At 31.5% G+C, this 26,703-nt stretch overlaps 1 protein-coding gene across 2 annotated transcripts in view; it reads left to right on the forward strand.

Annotated features, from left to right (window-relative positions):
- The window catches only part of LOC129219688 (obg-like ATPase 1), a 107,194-nt gene that overhangs the window by 60,942 nt on the left and 19,549 nt on the right, over positions 1–26,703 (forward strand). For both annotated transcript variants that reach the window (XM_054853966.1, XM_054853967.1), the window contains exons 6-8: positions 19,481–19,656; positions 24,831–24,908; positions 25,284–25,381. In XM_054853966.1, the coding sequence (XP_054709941.1) occupies positions 19,481–19,656; positions 24,831–24,908; positions 25,284–25,381 (352 nt within the window). The remainder of the gene's footprint in view (positions 1–19,480; positions 19,657–24,830; positions 24,909–25,283; positions 25,382–26,703) is intronic.

Raw genomic sequence — 26,703 nt, forward strand, 5'->3', positions numbered from 1 at the left:
GATATCGACTAGAACCATTTTTCCCGTCTTGTTAAACATTTCTTTTAGAATTACTACGTTCCTCGTAGATCGTCGAAAATCGCGTGTTGGGATTGAAAAGCTCGAAAAATGCGTAGGGAGGGGAGGGGGGGGGGGGAAGAATTGAGTTTGTTCATAACAATCATAAAAGCTCTAAAATTATATCCACATGCGTGAATGTATTGTACGTGAAAATTCCGTCTCAATAAAAGTCCGTTATTGTTTATTATCATACAAAAATATGGGCCCCTTGGTAGCATTTGCTATGGGCTCCGTGCTGGCTTAATCCGGTACTGCCTTACATTTATAAACATAATATATTTCATATGATGGATGGATCCATTCAGCTTACTCTCAGTATTAGGATAAGTTCTCTAAATATTCAATAATTGTTTAAGATTTATAAATATGTAATCATTTTTAGATAGCATGTGATTTTGTTTTATGCTTTGCTAAAAGATAAGGTTTCCATGTTCATGTACGTTTTTTGTGCAAAATAATATGTTGAACAATTACTATTCTTAACGATATTAGTCACAGTGTATAAGAAAAACTACAAATTTTTATTTTGTTCTGAATAGTAATTTTGGAGTAAAAACAGTATTGCAAGAGCCTGAAAATCTGTTACACACAGAAAGAGAGATCTTTGTGATTTTACCAGTTAAAGTTAAGATGGTATAATGCAGTGTAGTTAAATTTAGGGCAACACTTTCTAAAAATGCGAGATTAATTTATAAAAATGAAATCAACTGATTTTAATCAATGATTTTTTTTTAAAAATCGCTTGATTTAAATCACCATTTTAAAAGTCGAAATGTACGCTAAAAATGTAATTTTCATATTTTTAAAAACTTTGTGTGTCATATTTCCTGTGCGGAAAAGGGTCAATGGGATGGTTTCCTTCAGTCAAAAGTACTACTTTTAGTCATTGAAATGGATAGAATGAGCCAAAAAAATACATGAGCCTAGAAAATACTTTTGTTTTCCCAGCAGTTTTTTTTTTAAATGTCCGATTTTTCAAACAAGGCGTGGTCTTTATGACGTCACAAATGATGCTTTTTGTGGCGCATCTTTCTACTACGTTTCCACGTTACGATAATCAAGCAGCGAATTAAAATTGCACTCTACGCTTACTATCAACCATATCGTTGCCAATACACGTGAGTAAAGATGAGAATTAAATATTTAGGTCTGTGTTTGGCAACACTGAATGGCATTTCATCATTTGTGATGTCATCCGGCAGAAGCGTTAAATAATAAAAGCTCACCGATTTAAGAAATTTTTTAAAAATATTAAACTTAAACAAATTATTTAAAAAATGGTCAGATCCTATGTTTTTAAGCATGCTCTTTCAGAAAAAAAATACTTTTGAAATTTTGGAAACGACCCCATTGTAGCAAAACAATTAAAACCAACAATTTTTAAAAGCACCAAAAATAACTCTACAGAATGGTATTGTGTACGTTTAAAAGCCCAACTACAGATTTTCCGAGGTGAAATCATTGTTGAAAACTTAGTTTTTATCATCTTATAAGTGTAAAAAAAAAATAGATGATGGATTTGCAGTAAAAGAGTCCCCCCCCCCCCCCCAAATCTGCTTATATATATGTACCAGAAGTAAGAAACAAAATGATCACTCATCATAAAAAAAAAATGCTTGAACTTTTAAAAAAAATAGAAAATGTCTCCCCTTTTATTGTTTATTTTATCTCTCATCCACCTCATACTTTTACCTTTAATTTTAATAATTTATACAATCAAATGCTGCTGTAGCCGAACCCTGGATGTTACTATCCACCGGTTGTGGCAAATGTTTTAAATAGTCTCAGTCCCAACTGAAACCTTATGTTTTTAATGTATTTTCTAACGTTTGTAATAATTACCAAGCACTAGAACTAAAGCGATTCAAAAAAAATTGAAAAAATTAAAAATCTGAAACATGTATTTTATTCTCAAAAATATATTAATAGTAACGACAATATTTTACTGAAATGTAAATTAAAATTTTAAATACTGATTGAAAAAAAAATTGCAAGTTTGGGAAGAAACTCCATTGAGTTATAAAGAAAAACTACATCTGGGCCCCAAGTAGTGTAATTTTCTGTTTAGTTTTTTTTAATTCTACTGTTCTACACGCTGTGTAGACTGTGAGGTTAAAAATTCTATTAGTAGCTATTTAAGAACTTCGTATGTCAATCTGTTAGAGAAAACGTGCTCCGTTTCTTAAATTATATTCTGTGTCTAAAACGAAAGATTTTTTCCCCTTTTATTCATCAAAATTAAGCTTTGTAATTTACTTTCGTTAGTTTTCATAACTGCAGAAATTACCTTAGTATAGATTGGGGATGGCACATAGACTCTCTTCTCACCCTGGGCTCATTAATAATAGTAAGATTTTTGATTAAGCATCAAAAAACAAAATTACTACGTTGTAAATAAGTGAAAGTAATGGTACTAGTAATGATAGTTTTATCGTGAAATTTTTCTTGGGATGGTAGCAGTTATATATATATGTTTAATTTATCATTTCTATTTATTTCTTTATCCTTTGAAATGTTCACACAAATAAATATTCCGCTGTAATTAAATGTCTTTTTCTTGCGCTCATTTATGCAAATGTGAATTTTTCATTCTCAACTAAATGTTAATTGCCCTCTTGGCAGTTAAGAATACATTTATGTGTTAAGTAATGACTCATCTTAGCATAAAAACCTATTAACCGATGTATCCTTTTTTAAAACATATAATCTAAAAATCGTTATTGGTAAGCGTGCATATCATCAAAGTGTAGTAATTTCCAAATTAGAAACGCAAACTTTGGATGGGCGCTCAGACCGCCTACTTGTAATAAGCAGTGAAGAAGCTTCCAAAAAGAACATAAAGCGGGGGCAAAAAATACTTACTGAATATTATAGCAGTTTCTAAAACTATAATAACTAGGTTTGCAACCACCTATTTAAAGTGTCAGCTTACTTTTTTACACCAGTGGCTTATGAGGTCTTGCCATCTTTGTTTATGGACTAGCTGATTAACAACAAACTATGCTATCTGTCTTCTTGGGATATGCTATCCCTACGTAGTTACCTGTCAGGGCTTTGATTATAGGGTTTGTGTTGTTCGGGTGACAGCTGAACAGCCCATGATAGATATTGGGCAGGATTTAATTGCTCTGAGAACCCTCCTTTAGGTGCAGCTCACGTTCTGAGCAGAGGTGTCAAGTGCGTGCGTGTATTAATGCGTAGAAGAATGGATCGTGTTTTCAAAATGAGTGTTCTTGTAAACCAGCGCTGCGATCGAATAAAAAAAAAAGACAATGATCAGAGAATAAATAGTTTTATGTTCCCTAAGCAGTGCAGTTTCATTGGGGTGTATGTGATTTTGTTTGGCATTAAGAGTTGTTCAGAAATGCTTTTGTTTGAAGAGACAACATTCTTAAAAATCTAGGAGGACGTTGTTTTAATCCAGTTATGTACAGTTCAACTTGCTTATAACGAGCTTTGATTTCATGAGAACTCAAATTTAGCTACAAAATCAGGAGGTCGCCACGCTCAAAGCTAAGTCTATGGGGGCATAACTTGCTTTTAACTTTTACCGAGCAAACCCAGCGTAAAGCAAGCAACATTCATAAACTTTATTTTGACTTAAAGCTCAGCCTATTCTTTTTTGGAAAAATTCCTTTAACATTCTGAACTAATACAAGACAGTTCAAAGCGAATTAACTAATTTCTTTGGTATTGTACAGATATTTGAAAGCGAAACAAGTATTGAATTTGTATGATGTTTTTCACAAACTCGTTTTTTACAAGCACTTGGGTCTCGGTTTTCGCGGTCCCTTCGTGCTCGTTACGAGCGCTTTAGACTCCTCTTTCAATGTAAAGTCGTAGCCCATTCGGGATTTTTCATGCCATGTTTCGCCTCGCCTAACATATGCGATGACTTATTGTATTAATTACAGTATAATTCCTAGTATCCCCCCCCCCCCTCTTTGAATTATTACTGCACTGTATAATTGAATTACAAATTTGACGTATTTCTGGCGAGGGGGGGGGGGGAGTTCTGTTATAGATCTTATGCAATTAAGAGGGAAAACCATCTCTTAATAACGTAAGAAGCACATGAAACAGCGTAATTCATTACATTCGATCATTAGTTGTCATTAGCAGCGCTGTCATGGAGTTGAAGCAATAATTTGAGCAACAAAATATTCAATCCCCTTTAAAACCCCACAATTTTTCGGACTTGTTGTTGGGGTGCAGCATCGATGTTGATGTTTTAATATAACCATCGACGTTTTAAGGTCAGATGTTTTTCTAGCATCGTGTTTTGTTCAGTGTCGATGTTTTTACAATTGAACCAAAATATCATAAAAAAGGGAGTATGGTCAAAAATTATTTTTATAAAAATACAATTCTGTGTTTTGATGACTACTTCATTATATGAGAGAAAAGTTAGCAATCCTTTTTGCCAGCCCACTGTTAACTCGAATATTAAGCGGTACTAACATTTTTTCTAAATATCTATCTGTACCTTTGAAGTAAAGAGTCTCAAAAGCAAGTCTTTGGGGAAAGATTTATTTTCGTTACACTGGATTGTCATTCATGAAGTTGTAAAATTAAAAATTGTTTATTTTATCTTAGGACTTTCACTTTTAATATTTTATGACAAAAGTTTTTAATATTATTATTATTATTTAAGTTATATATATCAGTTTAAAGAAAAAAGCTAGCGGATACAGTGCTTTTGCCTCCTAGGTACAGTATGGGAGCTTATGTTTTAGTTTTCCCCCAATATGGTTTAAATTCTCAAATTATAATTTTACTTTAAATATGTACCACACTGTCGTTACTCATTAGCACGTATTTCAAATCACAATAGATATAGTCCGTGTCAATCAAACCATGGGCTACCTTCCTAGGATCGGAAGTTTTTGAATTTAACTTATAAAAAATACAGAAAAAAAAGCAAGTTACAGGTATTCTCCCCCCCCCCCAAAAAAAATAATCCTGACCCGGGATACAGCCCGCCAAAATGGCAACCAGGTCGCCATTTCTCACTTGCGATTTTCGACAAAAACTTCGAACTGCTTCATCTCCGAAATGGTTCTCGAATTTTTAATTTTTTTTTTTTTATAATTATTATTTAAAAGATAGTTATTTCCCTCAGAGACGACTTGCATCGCTTGGAAATATGTGTTTAATATTTCGTGCAACAGTGTTTTGAAAAGAAATATTTGAAAATCAATTTTTGTTTTTTTGTTTTTTTCAAAATCGCCAATTAAAAAAAAATCACTGTTTATCAGCATTATTGAGTACTACATACCCTGAAAAAGAGAGCTTCCATTTTGAATTAAACAGGTTCTATAGAAGCATTAGAAAAAATTGAGGGTTTTTCTGCAACTCTATATGCAGAGGTAAACTTGAAAATTCAAAATTTTGTTTAGCAACAAGTGGCCAGTAGACACTTTTAGCTTAGTTATATATTCACATTTTAATTCTTAATTTCCAGGATTTTTATTTTTGTGGAAACAAGAAGGCATTACGCTAAACGAAGCTTTTGTCACTGCGCTGAAAGGCGACGTGCAGAGAAAGGTTTTCGGCCGGCAAATCGAAAGACTAGATTCTTGTTTTCATAAAAAATAAAATTTCTGGATGAAACGACGACTATAGTTCAAAGGGATAAATAGGTGGGCCATTCCACCGTCATGTGCAGGACAAAAATACGCTTAAATTTCATTAACATTTCGTCATATCTCTAAATATTTTATTGAAACAAGGGTAAGCAATTTTTTTAATCTTTACATTTGATGCAAAGATACTCTTGACACAATTATATTTTTACTAAACAGTTTTGTTGTCTAAAAAAAAATTATTTACATTCGTCACGTGCGGGTTAGCCAAAGTAAACATCTTGTAACTTGCTTATGAATAAGCTAAAATTTTTACTCTATTAATACAGCCAAGACGAAACAAATTGTAGATATTGAAAGTTATCAACGTAAAGGAAACATCATTAGTTCAGAAATAATTATTTAAACCATAGAAAAAAAAATATGTATATGCTCATTCCATTGGAAATGGTTATTTTGTCCCGCACTTGACGATTCCTATAGTTCATAAAAAAGAAATAATTTTTGAAGAAAGTTTTTGCTTAAGAAGTCAAACATGCGTTTGTGATATCTTAAGCAACAAAATTTTGTTCATCATCCTTTTAAATAATCATTTTTTATGAAAAAAATGAAGCGTCACGTGCGGGACATAATTACTGTTTTCCGTGGAATGGTACAGGTTATTTATAATTTTTTGTTACTTAATTAAAACATTAATAATTCATTATTATTACATTATCAGTTAAGTGACTATAGGTAACTGCAAATGGGGGGTGGGGACGTTTGGTTTTTATTGAAAATTTTTGTTTGAATTTTCAATTAAAGTGTTGTATTGTTGCATTACTTTTAAAGTTGCCCGATCTATTATTTATTTAAAAAAATTTCTTCTGGTTTAAACATAATTATTATTCTTTTAATTTTGATCCTTGCCTCAAAAAGTTTTTTTACAATGTTAATACACTTCTACGTCAGCACCTTTCCCAGTTCTGAGAAGAATTTCAACTTCGTGCGTCGCGACAGGCACTAGCGCAGATAGAATTTACGTTCGGATGGGGGGGGGGGGTATGAAAGTTTCATCATTACAGTCTTTATGGAAATAAACTATCATTTCATAATCGATAATTGTTGTCAAACCAAGGATTCCGGGAAGGGGGGAGCTCAAAACGATCCTTGAGGTGCCCCTGAGAATTTCTTACATTTTCAGTTTTTGATGTTAGCGCCACCTACATGCTTTTATCTAATATTGTATCAATGGGCAAAAAAAAAAAAAAAAGCTTGATGAAATAAAGATAAAAACTTAAAAGAATTATGTATAAATCTTGAAGTTTTGTTTTGAATAAATTTTCTTTACCAGTGCAAAATTTAATGAATATAGTCTAACTATACAGCGTAGAAATTCAAGAAGAGGATACTTCAAAAAAAATACAACAAAATTATGCTTCAAAACGTACGTCAATCCTTTTGATTGCAAAAATTGTCTTTTATCAGAATTCAAAAAAAAAAAAAAAAAAAAATATTTATGTATTTGCGCATTTTGTTTCTTCCTCACCGTTAAGTGTTTTATCAAATCTTGGAATTTTAAAAATCAACTCATTAATGTGTGTAAATATACGCTGACACACGGCGACAACAACAACAACTTCAACTTCACTTGACATTTACGGTTAATTTGTCTCCCGAATCGATTAATGTTTTGCAAGCATTTTGTTTTCTCTGAATTAACACTGTATCGACAGAGAAACTTGTTTTACAGAATTTATTTGCTTTTACCGGAAGTCAACTTTTATGGGGCTTTTTTTTTTAATTGGAAAAATAACAACAGTAAAATCTAAAATAACTAATGAACTACTTCATTAGACAATCGAAAATTTACAATTAACTTTGTAATTAGAACTAATTTTTTCAGTTCTTACTTAAAAGCTTTTAAATCCAAACGTAATAATTGTTCTTGAACTTACCACCACCATAAGGAAACAAAAACTAACAATCGGCGCCATTTTGAAAACACTTGGCGTTTCTTTCATTTTCAATAGCTAGGGCTTTTCTTTTTTCAATGTCCAAAATTATTCACATTCGGCTTCTGCATGCTGAGTTCTTCCTTAAAATTTTCCATGGGAATATTTCCCCCCATGGAAACCGATTTCAGTGCAGATTAGAGTTATTAAAATTTAATATTTTGAATAACTTTAAGTAACTTATTCATTAATGGCTGGAGAAAAAATGTTTTTTCATTTCTGCAAAGAAAAAGCGCTAAAAGCAAGAAAGTTCTAATTTCTAAGTGGGGGTTTAGTGCCCCCCCCCCCCCCCCCCCCGCTGCATAATGGTGTAGAAAAATTCTTAAACAAGATTGTAAACTTTATCAAAAACGATTACAGGGCTCACTTTCCTCCTACTTTTCCTACTATTCCTACTTAAGTAGGAATTGTCCTACTTTTCAGCAAAAATTCCTACTTTTCAGCAAAGAATTCTTACTTCTCCTATACTTTAGCATGATTTTCCTTTAGAATTTAACTTGAAATTCCTTCAAAAGACTTTGAAATTGATGTGATTTCAAAAAATTTGCACTCAGAAAATGAAAATTTGTTAATTGTAAATTGTTTATATATAATATTGAATTTATTTCACAAAGTTATACATGCTTTCAATTTCTTCTGAATTCTACTGCTTATGTTAAGAAAAAACTTTAGTTTTTAAGAAGTATATAGTAAAGAAAATCCATCTATATAAGTACAAACTTTTGATAATTATACTTGATTATGTATGTTATTCTTTTTTTTTTTTTTTTTTTTTTTTGCTGGCATGTAATGTTTAGTTATTATATTTGAATTTCAGTTTGAACTATAGTCAAAAAAACTGAATCCTCCCCCACCTTTTTTTTTTCTGTCTCATTTTTGTAAAATTCAAGAGTTTTGTAAAATAGATATAATTTTCTGTATGGAAGAATGAAGTTCAGTTAAATCAGAGAAAAAAAAACTTTCTTTTTATGTCAAAAAGTTTTAAATTAGAAATTTCATGTTATTTCTGACTTAAAATATTTTGTTGCATACAAAGTACTGAGCACAATTAGCTCAAACTTTTTGCTTTCTTTAAATAGATAGGTCTTTAGATATAGTAACATTTAAAGCACAATAAAATGCTGCTAAATGGTTATCATGTACCCAGTACCTCTCTTGCCAGAAACCAAAAAAAAAATTCCTCTTTCCTCAATCAACATTGATTTTGAAGCTGGCGCTTTGTAATAAGATAATAATTCTGCAATGTTTATTATTCAATATTGTTTGAACTTTATTTTGATTGTCCTAAAAATGTTCTGAAATTTTATCAAAATTGTATCATAATTTCTTTAAACGCTCTTGCCGCTGACAATAGCTTGGCTCAGGGGCACCTCGAGTTTTAATTTTTGAATGGCAGAAATTCTGAATTTGATGAATGATAAATTACAGGTATCAACATATAAATATAACTTATAGTAAAATAGTAGTTTAAAAAACTTCAAAAAAACACGCTTTTGTAGCAAAATGAACCTTATCGTCTAAAGTTTATTTTTTACTTTTCAGTCTATTTTGCTAGACTTGCTTTTTTTTTTTAAAGTTTTTCAAAGTATTATTTTCTTTTTCTTTCTGTTTCTTCTTCTTTTTTTTTTTTTCTTTTTTTTAGTTTAACTTGTTTAACAAAAAATTATTTATGTCAACATTTTTCAAAACCTTTTATATTCATGAAATATGCCCAAAAAAAGTGCCTATAGTCTCGGGCAGCATTCGAAACGCAGTCTCTTAAACTCCAAAAAGAATAATTATACTCCTTAAAGCGTAATAGTCGAGCTCTAAAAACATTCAGTTGTGCTGATAAATTGCCTCTGGAGTAATTGTCTAATCCAGCTAATCCATCTCAGTCATCAATGTATGTGTGCGGAAATCATATTTATATTACTTTGAAAATTTGAGACATATTTTAATAAAAGTATTGTTCGACAATGGCTTGTTTAAAAATGAAATGCCAATTGGAGGCTCGTCTAAATTTTGGCATGAAATTACTTAAGAACAATTATAACTCAGGTTCTAATTACCTTAGAACATTGGAACAAACATTTTCTGATGCAGAAAAATCCAAGGTTTTTATAGATATTTTCAAATATATATATTTTTAACCTCTTAACTGCGTAGCCCGAGCTGAGCTCGGGGTGAGGTTTATGTGCCTTTAACTGTGTAGCCCGAGCCCCTTGAGTAGGGGCAGTGGACTTTCCTGCAGTACTCGAAGCAACTAACCGCGGGTGTCTTAAGATAAATTCCGAAAAAGGAGCAACCGCGAGTAGGTGTAGAGTCAGTTGTCGATCTAATTTATTTCCGCTCACTGGACAGGCGCACGTGTACGAGAGCTATGAGTAAGTTCATCCTAACGCTGCTTGAAATGGATGTGTACTCAGAAATTAATTGTGTATTTTTAGATTAAAATTACATACTAAAAATGAATGTTCTCGCAAAATGCTGAAAATGAAGTTTTCATTATAATTAATTATCAAATACAAAAAGATCTTGATTAGAAATCTTAGTCTGAAATAAGTATAAAAGTATAACTAGCGTGCCAGCATAAAATCTTAATTAATCTGTTCAAATATAAATAACCTGTCAATGATACTTTATCAAAAATATCATAAATTTAATCTCTCTTATAAAATAAAAGTTCATGGCACTAGCGTCCCTATAGGAACTCTAAGTGACACTATTGTCCGATGAATAAGAACTTTATCTAATAATGTGGGTTATGTCATGTATCTTATTTTTTGATGATTAGTTCTTTTCGATTTTTTGCGCTAAATCCGGAATTGACACGAAAAATTTCTTGTCACACAACACAGTTCCGTAAAATGAAATTTTAATATTTGCAAAAAAAAAGAACATGTTTAGAAGCGGTTTAAAATAATGAAATATAAGCACCATTTTGGTTTTAAAAAAATCCAAAGTCCCCCCCCCCCCCAAAAAAAAAAAAAAATGCTGACATCTGTTTTGGAGTTACAAGCCCGTTTTTCAAAGCAAAAAGGTACGAGCTTATTGGTATAAAATGCATACTTTTCCATTAATTAAATTATTTTTTATGAAGTATGTAATACCATCACGAAAACCTTACGCTTTATCAACTCTTGAAAACGAAGAATGAAGGGTTTTTTAGAACAAATTCAATGTGTTCAGAGTACTCCCTTAAACATTCGAGGTATCTACAATACTTATCACTTAAAATTAATCCTGAACTTGGACTAATTTTTGCAATTCAAGTCTTCTGAAATATATTTATTTACGAACTGTTACGACAAACCCCTCTCAATATAAAATTCTAACTTGTTATACGGATATCTGTTTTGCACTTTTCTTTTCTCTACAGAATGCCTTTCCGTCAAGTTTTTGATAAATTTCCTAGTATGAAATAAATAAATATCTGAATAAAAAGTAAATGGGGAAAAAATCAACAACTTTGGAAACAGCACAAGTTTACCAAAAACTTCAGTCACACGTTTCGGGAAAGGGGGGGGGGGGCAAGAAAGACCTTTTTCATAGCAAAAATTTTTTAAACTTAGGTATGGACTTTATTGGATGTCCTAATTACCTCATAACATTCAAAGCTCACATCTTCTTATATTACAAGTTTCTTATTGCACTCCTCCTCTTAACTGCAATCCACTTCTGTCTACCGCTTTTTTTGCAAATTAGTGCTGTTTTAAACGTTGTTAGACACCAAGACGTTGTTAAATCACCAAGTGCTTCAAGTTTTTATTCAAAAAAAAAAAAAAATACATATTGCACCTTTTATGCAAATGTTTTCAAAGGAAAATATTAATTATTTTAAGGTGAAATTGCGAAACGCTTCTCATACACCTAGGTAAAGCTCGACCGGAAAAAACTGCAGAGAAACATGATGAATTATTATATATGCAGGGTGTCTCAGTTAAATGTTTCAGAGCTCCTAGGAGGGGTGAGATGCATCCTGACGACTTGAAATTATATCGCATTGAGGGGTCGAAAATTATTTCTCTACCCGAGAAATTCGACATATGCCAGAAGTATTGTGCGAGTTTTGTTGGCAAAAAAAGAGCAATAAATTTAGATGTAAAATAAATATCTAGTACGTTTTTCTCCAATTTTGAGTTGTGTCACTTTCCTTGCAGGAGTGCAAGAGATAAAGATATAATTAGAGAGAACATAAGCAGCTGGTGCACAAAGTTGGAGTTACATGAGGTGGGGGGGGGGGGTAGGTAGGTGGTGCCTCACAGCTGGACCTTTTCTAAAATTTAATTTTAACGTCATTATTGACTAACTGACCTTCTCTTAAAATGTCCGGGTCATATGGTACTTCTTTCAATTCGATGCTACATTTTTTAATTTTTATAAAATAATAAGAAACTTTTCTTTTGAAAGAAAAGGGGGCAGTTGTCCCCCATACTAGTCGATTATAAAAATATTTAAACAGAGAAAGAATCTAGTAGGACGTTTTTATTTTATTACAAAGAGTCACCTGAATCTAAATTTGTGCGGCGTTTTAGTTTGTGTAAACTAAACGTAGTGCAAAAAATAAAATAAAATAAAATAAAAAATCGCGGTGAAACGTGAATTAATTAAATGTATCAATTTGCAATGATGTAGTTTAGGGGAACGAAGGGAAAGGGATGCTGCCTCCCCCCCCCCCCCCCCCCGAAGTATTTGGATTTCTATTGCAAAAATAATGCATATTGTAATGTAAACTCGTTCAAAACCACCTTTACTTATGCTGTTGTTTTTTGTGGTCCCAAAACCCACGTTGAGGCTAGTAGTTTTCCTTCTAATCAATATGTTCTTCGTGTTTTTCCTTAGAAAAAAATAAGGTTTAAAAAGTAAGTTATCACATCGCGTCACTTTTACCATTATAGAGTGACAAGGTAGAAAATACAACACGCGTGTGCCAGCTGTTTGCACCCCAAAAAGATATTTATTCAGAAAGGCTTAGAATGCGATGCGAATAAAAGACTTCAACCGATTCCAAGCAATTTAGTTTTTATCATGATCAGCCATGAATATGAAAAATTAAGAAATAAGAACAAATTTCAATAGTTTGAAAGAAGAAAGGATAAAATTACTAAAATGTATGCTTTCCCCTCTTACTTATATACAGAGCCTGATTACCACAGGGGCATGCGGGGCACAGGCCCCTCCTCTTAGATTTCAGGGGGCCCAAAATCCCCTTAATTTATTACGCTAAATTAAAAGCAGATAATGATTTCACTAAGAATCTAGAGTACATCATCGATATTTTTGCAAATGCCAAGACAAAGAAAAAATATCTTATAAAAATTCCTCTTAAAATTTTGATCTCTTTACAAATCCCAAAACCACTCCCAGCTTGATCTGTATTAACTAGTAAAAGTTATATCATATATAACTTTGATATTTACGGTAAACTGTAACAGGCAAAGTTTAACCACATCTTATCTAATTATCGTATACTATATCTCTTTTACTTTTTAAATGTTGTGATATGAGGTACCACCAAATTTATCATGCTTGTGTTAATATGCAAGTATTGAAATATTTAGTAGCTTCAGAATAAGCGGAAATAGGGGGAGGGGGCCCGAAATGACTTTCATGCCCAGTGTCTTCAAAAATCTTAGTCGAGCTCTAGGGGGACCCTGAAATAGAAATGTGCCCCATGTCCAATATCAGAATGATCGGGCTCTGCTTATATATACACGTATATTATATATGCATTAGTTTAAACATATACAAACACAACCCAGAGCTTTTTCGAGTACTAATTCTAACCACAGAAACTAGATTTTAATGCTCGTTCAAGCACGAATTCCTATGCTGATTCTTCTACAATAGTTCAGGTTTTCTTTTGAAAGGGGATAATTCTTTGCTCTTGCTTTTCATGGGTGCAATGTCTGAGTGATAAGGTGTATACTGGCGGAGCATGCGCACTTCACAGTAGCTACATTGTTGTATCTACAACGAGAAGGACTTCATTCTTTGTTGAACATTCTCGATGCATTTAGAACATTTACTTCCTAGAGAATACTTATATGCTTCATAATGTCAGACGCAGATTATTCGAGCAACGACAGCTCTGATTATAGTATTTATTCTGATGACGAAGAATCTTCTGATCTCCTGTAACTGTTTTTTTTTTTTTTTTTGGTTTTTCCAAAGCATTTTTTTACGTCAGGAATAATAGTTGAAATCCACAAGTCTGCAACCTGATAAATACTGCGAGCCCAATATGTTTCAGTACAGTAAACTCCGATTATTCGTGGGTGGATTATCTGCGGCCTTTCACAAAAAAAAAAAAGTTATTTAATTACATTTTTTCTTTAGCGATGATCAACTGAATGAAGATAAATGAACACATTTGAACGGAACAAAAATCTATTTTTAGACATTCCAATTTCTTTCTCACTTGTGGAAACCCTCCACGGAACCCAGGTCAAAGTCCTCTGTCACAAATCAAGCACATTTATGTTCCCGGATTTGCTATTAATCATCATTATTTCCAAGCATTTTATTAACAGTTTAAAAATCGTATCATTGTAGAAAAGTTGTGTATCAAAAAACATGACAGTACCTAGAGAGATAGCAAGAGGGTTTAGAGTTAATGCCCAACGGGATTTCTCCTTTTTTTTGTAATAGGTTGTATCGCAATAGCAAACCCCCCCCCCCCCCCCCCCCCCCCCGCCCCCATCTCCGCCGAAAGAATACGTACTACCACGACCCAACAACGATACTTGAGTCGCTAGTCACCATCTTTATTTGGAGGCCCTCCCCTGCTTATATTGTTTATAAGTTTAGAACAGCGATTCTCTCTTGGTGGTTGTGTAGACCGGTACCGCCCCGCCCGAAGGAAAATTTGCCGGTCCTCAGGGGTTTTTGCTCGTCCTCGATTTAAAATCTATATAAATAAAACATTCAATATATATATATATATATATATATATATATATATATATATATATGTGTGTGTGTGTGTGTGTATGGCTCCCTATACAAATCCACTGTTTACGTCGGATATCGAACAATTTGGCAGGGAGGTACTTGAGCACCCACGAAAGAACGTAAGGTGGTTTTCGAATGCCAAAAAAAGAACCGAACCGTTTGAATCCTAATAATAAGATCCAAAAATGGCTTTTTTTCTAAAATATGAGGGCAAAATAATGCTCACAAAAATTAGAATAAAATATCCATGGAAACCTCTGATTTTTCTGCATCATTTGTTCCAATGTCCCAAGGTGATTAGAACGTGAGCGTACAACTGTTTTTAACTAATTTCAATCTTAAAATGTAGGTAAGCCTTCAATTTGAAATTCATTGCTGCTAACGGTCATTGTTGAACAATGATTTTATTAAAATTAGTAGCGTGAAGAAAATCATTGAGAAGAGATATCTCTTGTCGTTTTTTTTCTCGAATATGAACAAATAAAATTCTGCCTTTTGTTTTGTGGCTTTTTCAATAATTGGGGGATTTAAAAAATATTCTATTTTGGTAACTTTTCCTCGCTTCATCAGGAAATTTTGCAGATTTTTTATATTTTTTAGCCTGATCGTTTGACATAACTTTTATTTTCAAAGTAGACCGAGTGAAGCCCGGGCGACGCAGCTATGAAATAAACAAATTAAAAATACTTTATTCAAAAACAAATAAAGAAATAAATATAAAAGTCTAATAATATCCTATGTAACGGTTTCTGCATGAATTTTGTGATTTATTTTCAAAATTGCCTGATTTTTCTCAAATGTTCACTTACTTATGGATAGTTGTTACAACAATTAGGGATCTACAACCTTTGCTATAAAATGTTTTGCAACAAATCTTTAATATGTAGTAAAAAAAAAAAACTTAGCTGCCCACTAACTTTTCCACAACAATCCGCGAGTCAAATATTTACACTTTTTTTTGAGAAAAAAACAAAAAATAAGAAGAAAAGATGGAGGAGGGAAAGGGGGGGGGGGGGAGAGGATTCTCCGGTCCGAAAGATTTTTTAGCAGATTTTTCAGGTTCTGCGAGTTAATTTCTTTTTTTTTTCATATTAAAAAAAAATAAAGAAAGAAGAGAAGAAAAAAAACTGACCGGCCCGGGAGTTCTTTTAAAAAGATGTTGCCGGCCCGCGGGTCAAAAGAGGTTGAAAGAAAAATCAATTTGGTGCTTAGGTATTATAGTAGTCACTGGTGTAATCAGAATTACAATCTGGGGAGCCTACGGCTCCTGCTTTTGAAATGCTCCCAAGTGGCTACGATTTTGATTTAGCCAATGGCTAAACCCAGTGGCGCACATGGCACCCCCGCAACCCCGTGGTGAGGTGGGGTATGAGGGAGTACGTTCAGAAAAATAAGCTCTATGTTGAAATTATTAAAAAATCTTGCGGGGGGGGGGAGAGCATCAAGGTCTATCTACGCTTCTCTCCCCATATTTTAGTCGGATCCTGCATATGATTTTGCTTTCAGTTACAGTTGAGGTAAACCTAACCTGACAGCGTCGTGATGACATTAGGATCTGCTCAGCCTTCAAAATGCTGCCAGGTTAGGTTTGCCCCATCTACAGTTACATTTTGTAAACAGACTCTTCTTCAATTGTAAGTTTGTTGTAGACGTCGGTTCCGAATGACAATATAACATATACGAAGCATTCAAGTTTATCGTTTAAAAAAAATAAAATTGCTATTGAATTTTTTACCGGCTTGAAATTATTAATATAGAACCGGATAAATTATAAATTTTTCAGTCTAAATTTCATTGCTAGAAAACTTTGGTTTTAAGTTGGTTGGAGCCAAGGAAACACTAGCACACCCAAGTAAATGGGTTTGACTCAAGCCATTCGTAATGAAAGTTAATGCCCCAGCTTTTGGCTACCATATTAAAATTTATGCAGCAAAACTACAAACCGTTAGTTTGTAAAAAAATAAAATAACATTGCTTATCATAGTATAATCATGTAGCAAATACTAAGCTTCGCACTTTTAATAAGCAATCTAATTGTCCATAGATTATAAAGAACTTCATGTTAAAGTTTGTGGTAAGGGAAAGTTATTTCAACTTCCATCAATTTTTGTTTCTTTTTTAAAATCTTATTTTTTTAATTTTTAAATTAAATTGATTTAATTGCGCAGTTTTAAAAGTTGAACAGCAAATTTAAATAACTAAACTAGTTGACTAGCATTTACAAAAAATATAACGTCTGTCTGAACATAAGTAAATATTTCGAAATTTCGTAGTAAAATGCTTAGAGGTCCTTTTGAAGCTAGGAGAACTTCAAAATGGTTTTCAGAACAAACCTAAGAAAAGAGAAAGCCAAATGAATACATTCCAGCTGTCATCCTCAACCTACCCCTTGCACCTCAGGGACTGCGTTCCCTCCCACTCTTTAGAAACTATCGTACGCTGGATCCCCATAATGGCGAGATTGATCAAGCAGAAGCTCCTTTGTAAAACGAAAGGAGTAGCAACCCAGGAGGTCCCGGAACCAAATGCATTGCTGGGAAGTGAACATTTTTCTTCAGAATGTTTACGCATAAAATGACCTTTTTTGGCGAAGAAGTTCTCACAGTAAAGAGGTTAATTTTTCTTCTTCACATTGTTGGATTTATGCCGAAATATTGATTAAAATTGGAATAAACTAACTATTAATAGTTAATTAATTTGATTATAGAATATTGCATTGTAATCGGGTCTGAGGTCGCATGCCGAATTTCAAAAGAATATGATCGCAAGAAGTGGGCGAAATTTCAGTTGCAAGATTCTGTTACAAGATACATACATACACATCAAGTTAATAAAAGTGTGTTAATAAAAAGAGACATTTGAGTATCAAAAAATTTCAGTTATGTCTCAAATTTGCTGGATAAAGAAATTTTTGGAAAACCACAGTGACCTCCCACTGGGGCATTCTTGGCTTAGCTGCACAATAGCATTTTTTGATTAAATTAATTATAGAGGATGATATCGATAACGCGTAAAAAGTCTTTAAAAACATCTCAAAGTATTCATCCATTTTGAAAATACAGCAATGTAAAAATCCAAAAAATTCAATAGACTTTGAAGGCTTAGTATACAAACTTTTCTTCAAATTAAAATTTAAAATAAAGTCTTTTTTTTTTTTTCCAAAATGCAACTCTTCAGAAATTTAAAAAAAAAATATATGTGTTGAAATGGCATGGATCATAATGGGGTTCATATTTAAATGTAAAAAAAAAGCTTTCTTTGAATGTCACCCCTGCACCAATTTCATTGAAACCCTAAATGGCAACATAAATTTTAGTAGAAAATTGTATTCATTTTATATCGAATGACCCACAAATTCTTGAGTGAAAAAATTCTTGTTGACTTAAAAGACTTTTCTAGAAGTGGTGCAGCAAAAACTGTATGTTTGATTTAATGTTGCTACTAGTGTATTGAACAAAGTCTCAAAAAAAAAGAAGAAAAAGAAAGAAAGAAAAGAAAAAAGGGGAGGGAGTGGGTTCTGAGAAATAGAATAGCATTTGGTTCAAGTATTTATTCTTAATCAGGGGTGTCCACCAAGAGGAGTCATGGCGCAGATTGTGCCGTTGATTTTTTTTTGGGGGGGGGGGGGGGGGTGTTTTAAGGGGTATTTGTTTTGGGGGGGCTTCCTATGTAGGTTTTTGTGATATTTAGGGTGGCGCGCCCTTAATTTTGCATGGGGGCACCCATGTCTTATTTGTTCTTGCTCAGTGATATAACTTTACATATTTGTTCGTATTATGTTCAAGATGCTGCCTGTCAACCTGCAATACTGGATAATAATGCTTTTCATATCAAATTCTACCGGTGATACATAAACTGCTTTGAAACAATTAACTCAAATTTCCTATTACAGTGGTCAAACATTATGTTTCTTCTTCTTCTTTTTTTTTAAATAAATTCCTTGCATACTTTTAGCTAGCATTTTAGAAGTATTTAGTTAAATTTACATATTAGTATTTAAAAAAGAAAATTTACAATTTAAAATTAATAAAATTTTTACTTAAAAGAATAATTTTAGAGGAAATGTAACTGAGCTCTAGGATAAGGCATTTAACTAAGGATGTAGCCTTTAAAAACAGTAAATTAAAATAGCAAAGCCTTATGTACTAACAGTTCTAAAACGTTACAAGGTTCAGGGGTCAACAATCTAATATTGTTCAACATACGTATTGTATATGTCTTTTGATTCCATGTTTATGAATGATGTTTTATTAGAATTTTAAAAAATGGTAAAATTAAATTAACAAAGCTTTATGCACCAACAGCTCTTAAAAAGTTGTACGTTTTACTTATAATTTGAAGTTTTTGCAGTCAACAATCTAATATTGCTTCTACATCAGTATTGTACACATTTCTTGATTTCATGCTTACGAATGATATTTTGAAAAAAAAAATCAAAGAAATGTAATTTTTAATAACTCGAATAAAAAGTTGAGTTTACCTAAAAAAAAGTGTATATCGTACTCCAGTTAAGTATAATTATGTTTGTATTTTGTTTGTTTGTTCATTTATTTATATATTTTGCATGTAAGATATGTACTCGCAAGTTAAAAATATGAAAAGTATTTCATGAAAAATATTGTTCAATTACTTTTTAATTGTTTTGAAAATTTCCTATTTTTGCATTAAAATACTGGTCCTACATTTTCCTACTTTTTGGTAAAAGTGTCCTACTTTTCCTACTTTTTTGCAAAAATATCCTACTTTTCCTACTTTTTGACCGTCAAAATGCGCTATGACCCCTGCGATTATCACATTTGGAAAAAGGATTATCATTGGGTAGTATATTTTATTCATATAGTATTTTAAGTTATCTCAAAATTGGCTTATTTTAGTTCAAACTTTTATGCACATTTTTTATTTCAGGTTGCTTTGAAGATGAGGACGTATCTCATGTAGAAGGTGATATCAACCCTGTTCGTGATATTGATATTATCAATGAAGAACTGAGACTTAAAGATGAAGAATACTTAGTTAATATTGTTGATAAACTTGAAAGGACTGTTATAAGAGGTTCAGACAAAAAATCCAAACCAGAATATGTAAGAATGTTTAAAGAGAAATATTTAATTAACTTTTTAATTTCATTACAACAATTCAAATTTTTAGAATAGAATTGTTATTCTTATTTTATTTGAATTTGAATGACATAATGAAATCATCACTATTTTTAACCATTTATAAATCTTTGCAAAATTGTTAGTAGCACATTTATAACTTTTTAGTCATCTGTATGATCATAATATAGCTAATTGACATTAAAGAATGATTTTCCCTTGAATAACACAAGATATATGATTTTATTTTGTAGTGTTTGCACATTTTGTATTAATTGCAATTAAAAAAAAAAATAATAATAATTTGCACAGAAATGAAAAAAAAGTCTCCCCCCCCCTCCCCCACCCCTTTTTTTGTGTGTGTGACTGAAATTACTTATCCTGTTTTATAGCAGGCTGATGTTGAAAGAGGATTTTCAATGCATAAAATTATTGAGACAGAAATAAAGATCAAGAAAGAAAAAAAAAGAAACATGTTGCAGTCTTTATAGTTGATCACTTTTTGCTCCCCCCCCCCCCATTTTTTTCTCTATTTGTCTCGTTTAGTCTGTAGTTTTTGTAATTTCTTTTTCTGCTAGTTTTCTATCATTTGTTTTTTACTTTTGAGGGTTTCAGTATCTCTGTTGTATTTTCAGCAATGATGTGTTGAAATTCAATCTTTCTGCATCCACAATGAGGATTTAAATTTTTACTTTCAGAGCATTCTGCCTTGATCTTTTGAGTGTGGAAGAACAATGTTTAATATTATTTTTATTTAATTCTAAATTTTCTAGTGTTTCATGTGTGCAGGAGGAACAAGCAGTTTTTGTTGTTAAAGGAAAAATAGTACTTAAACTCTTTTTCTTTATAAACCAGGAATCCTTGCAACTTTAATATCACTCAGCTAAAAATAAGATTCAGATCTCTGTGGTTGGGGCAAACCTAACCTGGCAGCATTGTGAAGGCTATGCAGATTTCAACCGCAGCGATGCTGCCAGGTTGGTTTGTTCCAACTATAGTTATGTTTTTTTTTTTTTTTAATTTTATCTTACAGCATTTGTATAGTAAGTTTTATAGGATTTAAAAAATTATTCAGTGGTGAAAAATCTGTCTTCTCTGTGCACCTTCTTGCTTCATCTTGATGCCAAAGTAAAAATATCTTTAAAGCTAAACTACACCAAAGATGACGCTTTCAACACTAGAATTTTCTCTCTTTCTCTAAAAATCTGCAGTTTCGGCTGCTATACGTATTGCAAACGAAAATAGTTGAATATTCTTGGAAGAACTAGGAATAAAAGTAGGAGAAAGGGCAGAATTACAGAAAACTACTTATTTTCTTCAAACACTCTTTGATTCCAAAACAGTTGGAGTTCTATTGCCAGTTTAGTCTCCTGTAAAAAGGTAAAGCTGATATAAATCTAAAGCCTTTCGCCTTTTTTTATGTAAATTCTATTAAATATGTCCTGTTTTCTTATAGCAGGGGTCTGTCCAGGATTTTTCACAGGGTCCGTTTTTTGTGAAAAAACAAATAATTTTGTGAAAAATGAATTAATTTTGTGAAAAATCAAAAAATTTCGCAATTTTTTTTTCTGTTAAAACGAAATTTTAGAATTTAGAGATGGCACAAACTGCATCAATTAAACTTAAAGTTGAGTGCTTTTCTCTTCTACGTCGAGAAAATCATTCTGATTTTTTTTTTCTGATATTTGGCGGGGGGGGGGGGGCATCGCTCTTTCAAGTATCAATATTTATCTACCATTCTACATTATGTTAAACTATACTAGATATATTTCTGTACAGTACTTAAAATAATTGTAACAAAAATATAAATAAATAAAATAAAATTCAGAATAGGGTTCAGCATTCAACTTTTTGACCCAAGACACTCTTAAAAAGCACAGAATTTCATTTAAACCTTTTAAATTCCGTGATTTTAACAAAAATAAAAAGATATTTCAATTGTTTACCTCTTAACAAAGCGTAATAATCTTTAAAAATTCGAAAAATCGGATTCCCATAGCGGATGCAAAGAGATCGCAATTCTCAAAGTGAAGGCATCAAAAGTATAAAAACGGCTTGTAAAAGAAATATTTTTGATAAAATTATTTTAAAATTGTATTTTAGAGTCCTATGATAAACATATCATTAATATCTGTGGAACAGTTAACCCAAAAAATAAAATAAAATAAACCATCTATTTAGCATTTTAATTTTTGACTCATAACAGAAAATGGAATTTTGCTCTAAAAACTTGAAATGAGAGTTCTAACAGAAATAAAGAGACTTTTCATTTATTTGAATCCTAAAAAAGCGAAGTTAGCTTGAAAAAAGAACAAAATATGATTCTCATATCGGATGTTAAAAGATTGCATTTTTCAAAATGTAGACATCTAAAGGAAAAAAAAAAAAACGGTAATTAAAAGAGTTTATTTAAAGTTAATCATCCTTGTTAGCATCAAAAAATCAAAATCCCTATAATTTTCTCCCAAAAGAACAATTAAACATCGCACCGCACCGCACCTTAAAAACGCAATTATTAACAAGCTGGCAAAATGATGAGAATATTTTCTAATCAAGTCATTATTAAGGTTCAACGCAAGACGCTAAGTGGTGATAATTTTGAAGTTGGTAACACTATCCGAAGGGATTATATTTTTTCCTCACCCTTACTATCCCTTTGTAGTTCTAAGTTCATTTCGCAGATATATATTATTATTGTTTATTAAATCATGAGCGGAGAAAAGTGCTTACCAATGCCTTTTCAGAAAAATTTACAAAAACACTGCTGCCGATTTTTTTTTTTCTTCAAAATTAGCCGATTTTGTATAAGCTGATCCCTCTAATTTGACTTAAAAAAAGGTTTCAAAAATTATCGGTTTATACACAGAAATATGCGTTATTTTGCTTTCAGATTTGCTCTTTCAATAAACAATTTGACAGATCCGACCTTGTTTATCAGAATTTTGTGAAGGGTCCGTTTTGTTTGATCGGGATTTTGTGAAAGGTCCGTTTTGTTTGATCAGGATTTTGTGAAAGGTCCGTTTTGGTTGATCGGATTTTTGTGAAGGGTCCGTTAACGGACCCAAATATCCTCTGGCCAGAACCCTGGATAGGTATGATTTTCCTCTTTTCTTCCTGTTCGGCAATCTCGTGCTTGTAATAAGCTATCCACAACTGTGTGTATCCAATTTATGTTTTAATTGTATGTTTTGTTAAAAAAATATAACTCAGCAGAATTAATAAATTGGTTTGACCTTGATCGTATAATATTTCTAAATGTACCGTACCTTTGCAATAAAGCAAATACCCTTCATATCCTTTAATTTATTGCATGACTATTCTATCAATGGTGTCCTTTAATTACTGGTTCTTACCGGTGTTTCAATAAGTGATTCATGTCTTATTTAGTGTAAGTTTTACATTGTTGCATAACTTAGTAATAGTTGTGATAAGTTCATTTAGTCGGTTTTTTTTATTTTAATTAGTTTAAATTGTTAATAATAATACCTTTTGCTAGTAAATATCACCAAGGGATCTCCGTTAACTTTATGACCTACACTATACAAAGAATTAATTAGCCCTTTAGAAATTATATATTAATCAATAACAGTTATAAAAGTAACAAGGTTAGTATTTAGGATTATATCGTTTACATGCGACAATGGTGGCACATCTCGAAAAAAGAAACTGCTTTAGAGAAAGTTAACGTTTTACGCAATAGCACTTTTTACTGATTCACTTTTAAATGCTACAATTTTCACAAAACATTTATAATATCATTATGACTGGTTAGGGTTTTGTCATCTCTACATAGTATAAAATGAAGTCTCCAAAAAGCGTCTGTAAGTTTGAACTCGCAAAACTCGAGAACTACCCGGCCGATTTTGCTGAAATTTTCACAGTTTGTTCCTTTGAGTCCTGAGAAGGTTTGCAGACCAGTTCGAAAGCAATTTGATGAATAGTTCTTTTTTTATTCCAATTTAGGCCCAATTTTCACTTAAATTCCCGAATATGGGGGTGAAAAATTATTCGTAAATAATAATATTTATGTATCGTTGGAAAGGAAGAATTTTCCGCGTTCTATGCAATTTGTTCCAATGCTCTAACTTAATTGCGATGGGAGTTTTTCACATTTTTAGCTTGATTTTTTTAGGCTTAGCTGAAATTTAGGCGCTACTTTCTTCATTAAATCCATCAGTAAAAAGTGAAGGAATTATCCCACAGTTTTCTTTTTGACAGCATTGAAAAGAGCTGCTTTTTTTTGCTCCAGATCTAACTCGACCTAAGGTCGAAAGTTTAACCCTCTATCTCCATTAGAAAAAAAGTTACAAGCGAATTAAATGAAGGTTTAAAAATCTGTTCTCTATTCAAGTTTTTAACCATTTTATTTTGCTTTTCCACCGTAACGCTTTTTGAATACATTATTTATTTCCATCTTTCTCATTTTCAATTCTTAAACTTATTTTATTTTGTGTTTCCATGGTTATGCCTTTTAAGTCCATTTTTCTCATTTTATTTTAATTTCTTAAAAATATTTTAGTATCTGTTGTCATTGTTTGGCGAGAAAATTTTGCATTATTTTTTTTTTTCTTTCATTTAATCCTGGTTATTGAAGATACTTCACTTGACGCAATGGTTTTTTTTCAAGGTAGACCGGGCAAAGCCAGGCAACGCAGCTAGTCTATTATAAATTAATAGTGTACAATCAAATGTCTCTTCTAAATTATGAAATTTTAATGATTTGACGCTTTTGATTATATTTTTTATTTGCTACCACACACCAGTTATGCAAATTACTTTATGCAATGAGTTTTGTGGCAAGAAGGAGAAGAAGTTGAAGATTTAAAAGCAATAACTAATACGTTTTTACGAATTTTTGAGATGTACCACTACTATCACCAGTGATGGATATGTCTAAAGTATATATCTTCTACTTTAAAATTTAATGTTACTGTAGATCACATATTGGTTATTAATTGGTTCAAAAAATTTAATTAATATTGAATGTTTTGTGGTTAGCATTTCATTAAAAATTATTTATTATGTACTGTCTATAATTCTTGTATATAAGTTTTTGTATACATTGTTTTGATTTTGAAAAGTTATTCAATTTTTTTTTTTTTTATTATTTTTTTTTTTATTATTATTTATTTTTTTTTTTTTTTTTTTTTTAATTGCAGGACATTCTCTGCAAAATTAAACATTTAGTTGTGGAAGAAAAGAAGCATATAAGATTTTCAGACTGGAATGCTGCAGAAGTATAATTATTTCTTTCTCTTTTCTATAACTTTGTTTTATTTACAAAATTACCATTAGCAAACATTTATTGACATGCTCATGTGTGATAGAATCTGCTTTAGTAATCCAAATTGTTGGTTCTCAAACAAGCTTTATTTAAATTAATTTTAAAATATGCTTTAAATATTGTGAATTATATTTTAAAGTGCAAGTTGTCTTTATTGTCATTTTAATCCTTCCTATCTATGATCCCCTATTTTTATTTGTATACTAAAAAAAGCTTTTTTAGTTAATTTAATGAAAAACTTTTGTTTTTCTTTTAAAAAAGTGTCACTACATAATTATATGCATTATATTATTATTGTAGCAATATGTTAAACTATTTCTTATTTTAGGTTGAAGTTTTAAACAAACATTTATTTTTGACATCGAAGCCCATGATTTATTTAATCAATCTGTCTGAAAAAGACTATATTAAAAAGAAAAACAAGTGGTAAGGCTTAATCTTTTCTTCTAAAGTAAACGTTTTGCTTCTGAAATTTTTAGCATTAAGTATAACTGTGTTTAGAATTGAGCATTTCATTTTTGTTTGTTTATTTATTTTTAATTTTATATTTTACTTTAAAAAGAAATTTTAAGTTCTACCCCCTACAGTTCAATTCTTACTGCACAGATGAAAGTAATTTTCTGTTGCTAAGTGTTCAGCAGAACTTTTTACTTTTTGTGTTCATGACCAACAAGCTAAACAAGATGTGTTAATGTAGTGGGTTATGTAAAGGACTTGTTAATAATTTATTCTAGTAAAAAAATAAAATAAAAATAAAAAAAAAATTGCTTTGGTATATTTAGTATTATGATAATTAAAAATATAGTAAAAGTAAAGTAGCCGCCCACAATTTCACTCCTGTACAAAAATTATATAAATTAGAGCTGATTATTACAGGATTCGTACGGATTATGGAAATCCTGGAAAGTCATGGGAAAAAAATAAGCAACTTTCAAACCTGGAAAAGTCATGGAAAATTGAAATTTTCATTCAAAGTCATGGAAATTTATTTGAAGTCATGCGAAAATGTCCTGGGCAATGAGAAAGTAACAGTAGCTAAAAGAGCATTAGAAATCTTGAATGATTTAACAGTATTGCACATAAAAGCTATTAAAACTGGAAAAAAGAGCAATCCCAAAAACAAATCTGAATTTTGAAATCTCGTTGCATCCACTTCTGTTGCAGCCGCTCGTCTTTTTTTGTAATGTGATTTTATTGCTTGTATATCATTCATTTTGAATTTACCATTATTTTCAACACTTTTATATTCTGTAGTAATGAACTTGTATGTTCTTGCTTTTGCCAGGCACACTCAAAAACACTATTCAATTGCATCCAAATTTGTTTCCATCACTCATAAAAACTTTATTATTAAATTTATCAGAGTTTATCTTAATTTTTTGATGGTTTTAGAAAATAAAAATCTTTAGTTAGGCGATAGCATATACAGAAATAGGGAAATTCTAATACTCTAAAACAGTAGTGCCCAACACATGGCCCGCAAAACTCAATGTCAGGATTCAAACGCTATGCTCTGAAATTTCTGAATCTATAAGTTTCTTTCCATTTGAAAGTGTGCAAATAAGAAAACAAGTACATCTAAATCAGAAGATTCATTCACTATTGAATGTTTTTCTTAAATAAATATCTGGTTTGGAATTATGAATTTACTACAGAATGTGATTTAAAGAACTAAAATACTGTATCAAGTTATGTGAATGATTAAATGCATTGTTGATACAAAAAGGCAACTTTTGAAGCAAATTTAT

The sequence above is a fragment of the Uloborus diversus genome, chromosome 4 (genome assembly GCF_026930045.1).
Source record: "Uloborus diversus isolate 005 chromosome 4, Udiv.v.3.1, whole genome shotgun sequence".
NCBI classification, from domain to species: domain Eukaryota; kingdom Metazoa; phylum Arthropoda; class Arachnida; order Araneae; family Uloboridae; genus Uloborus; species Uloborus diversus.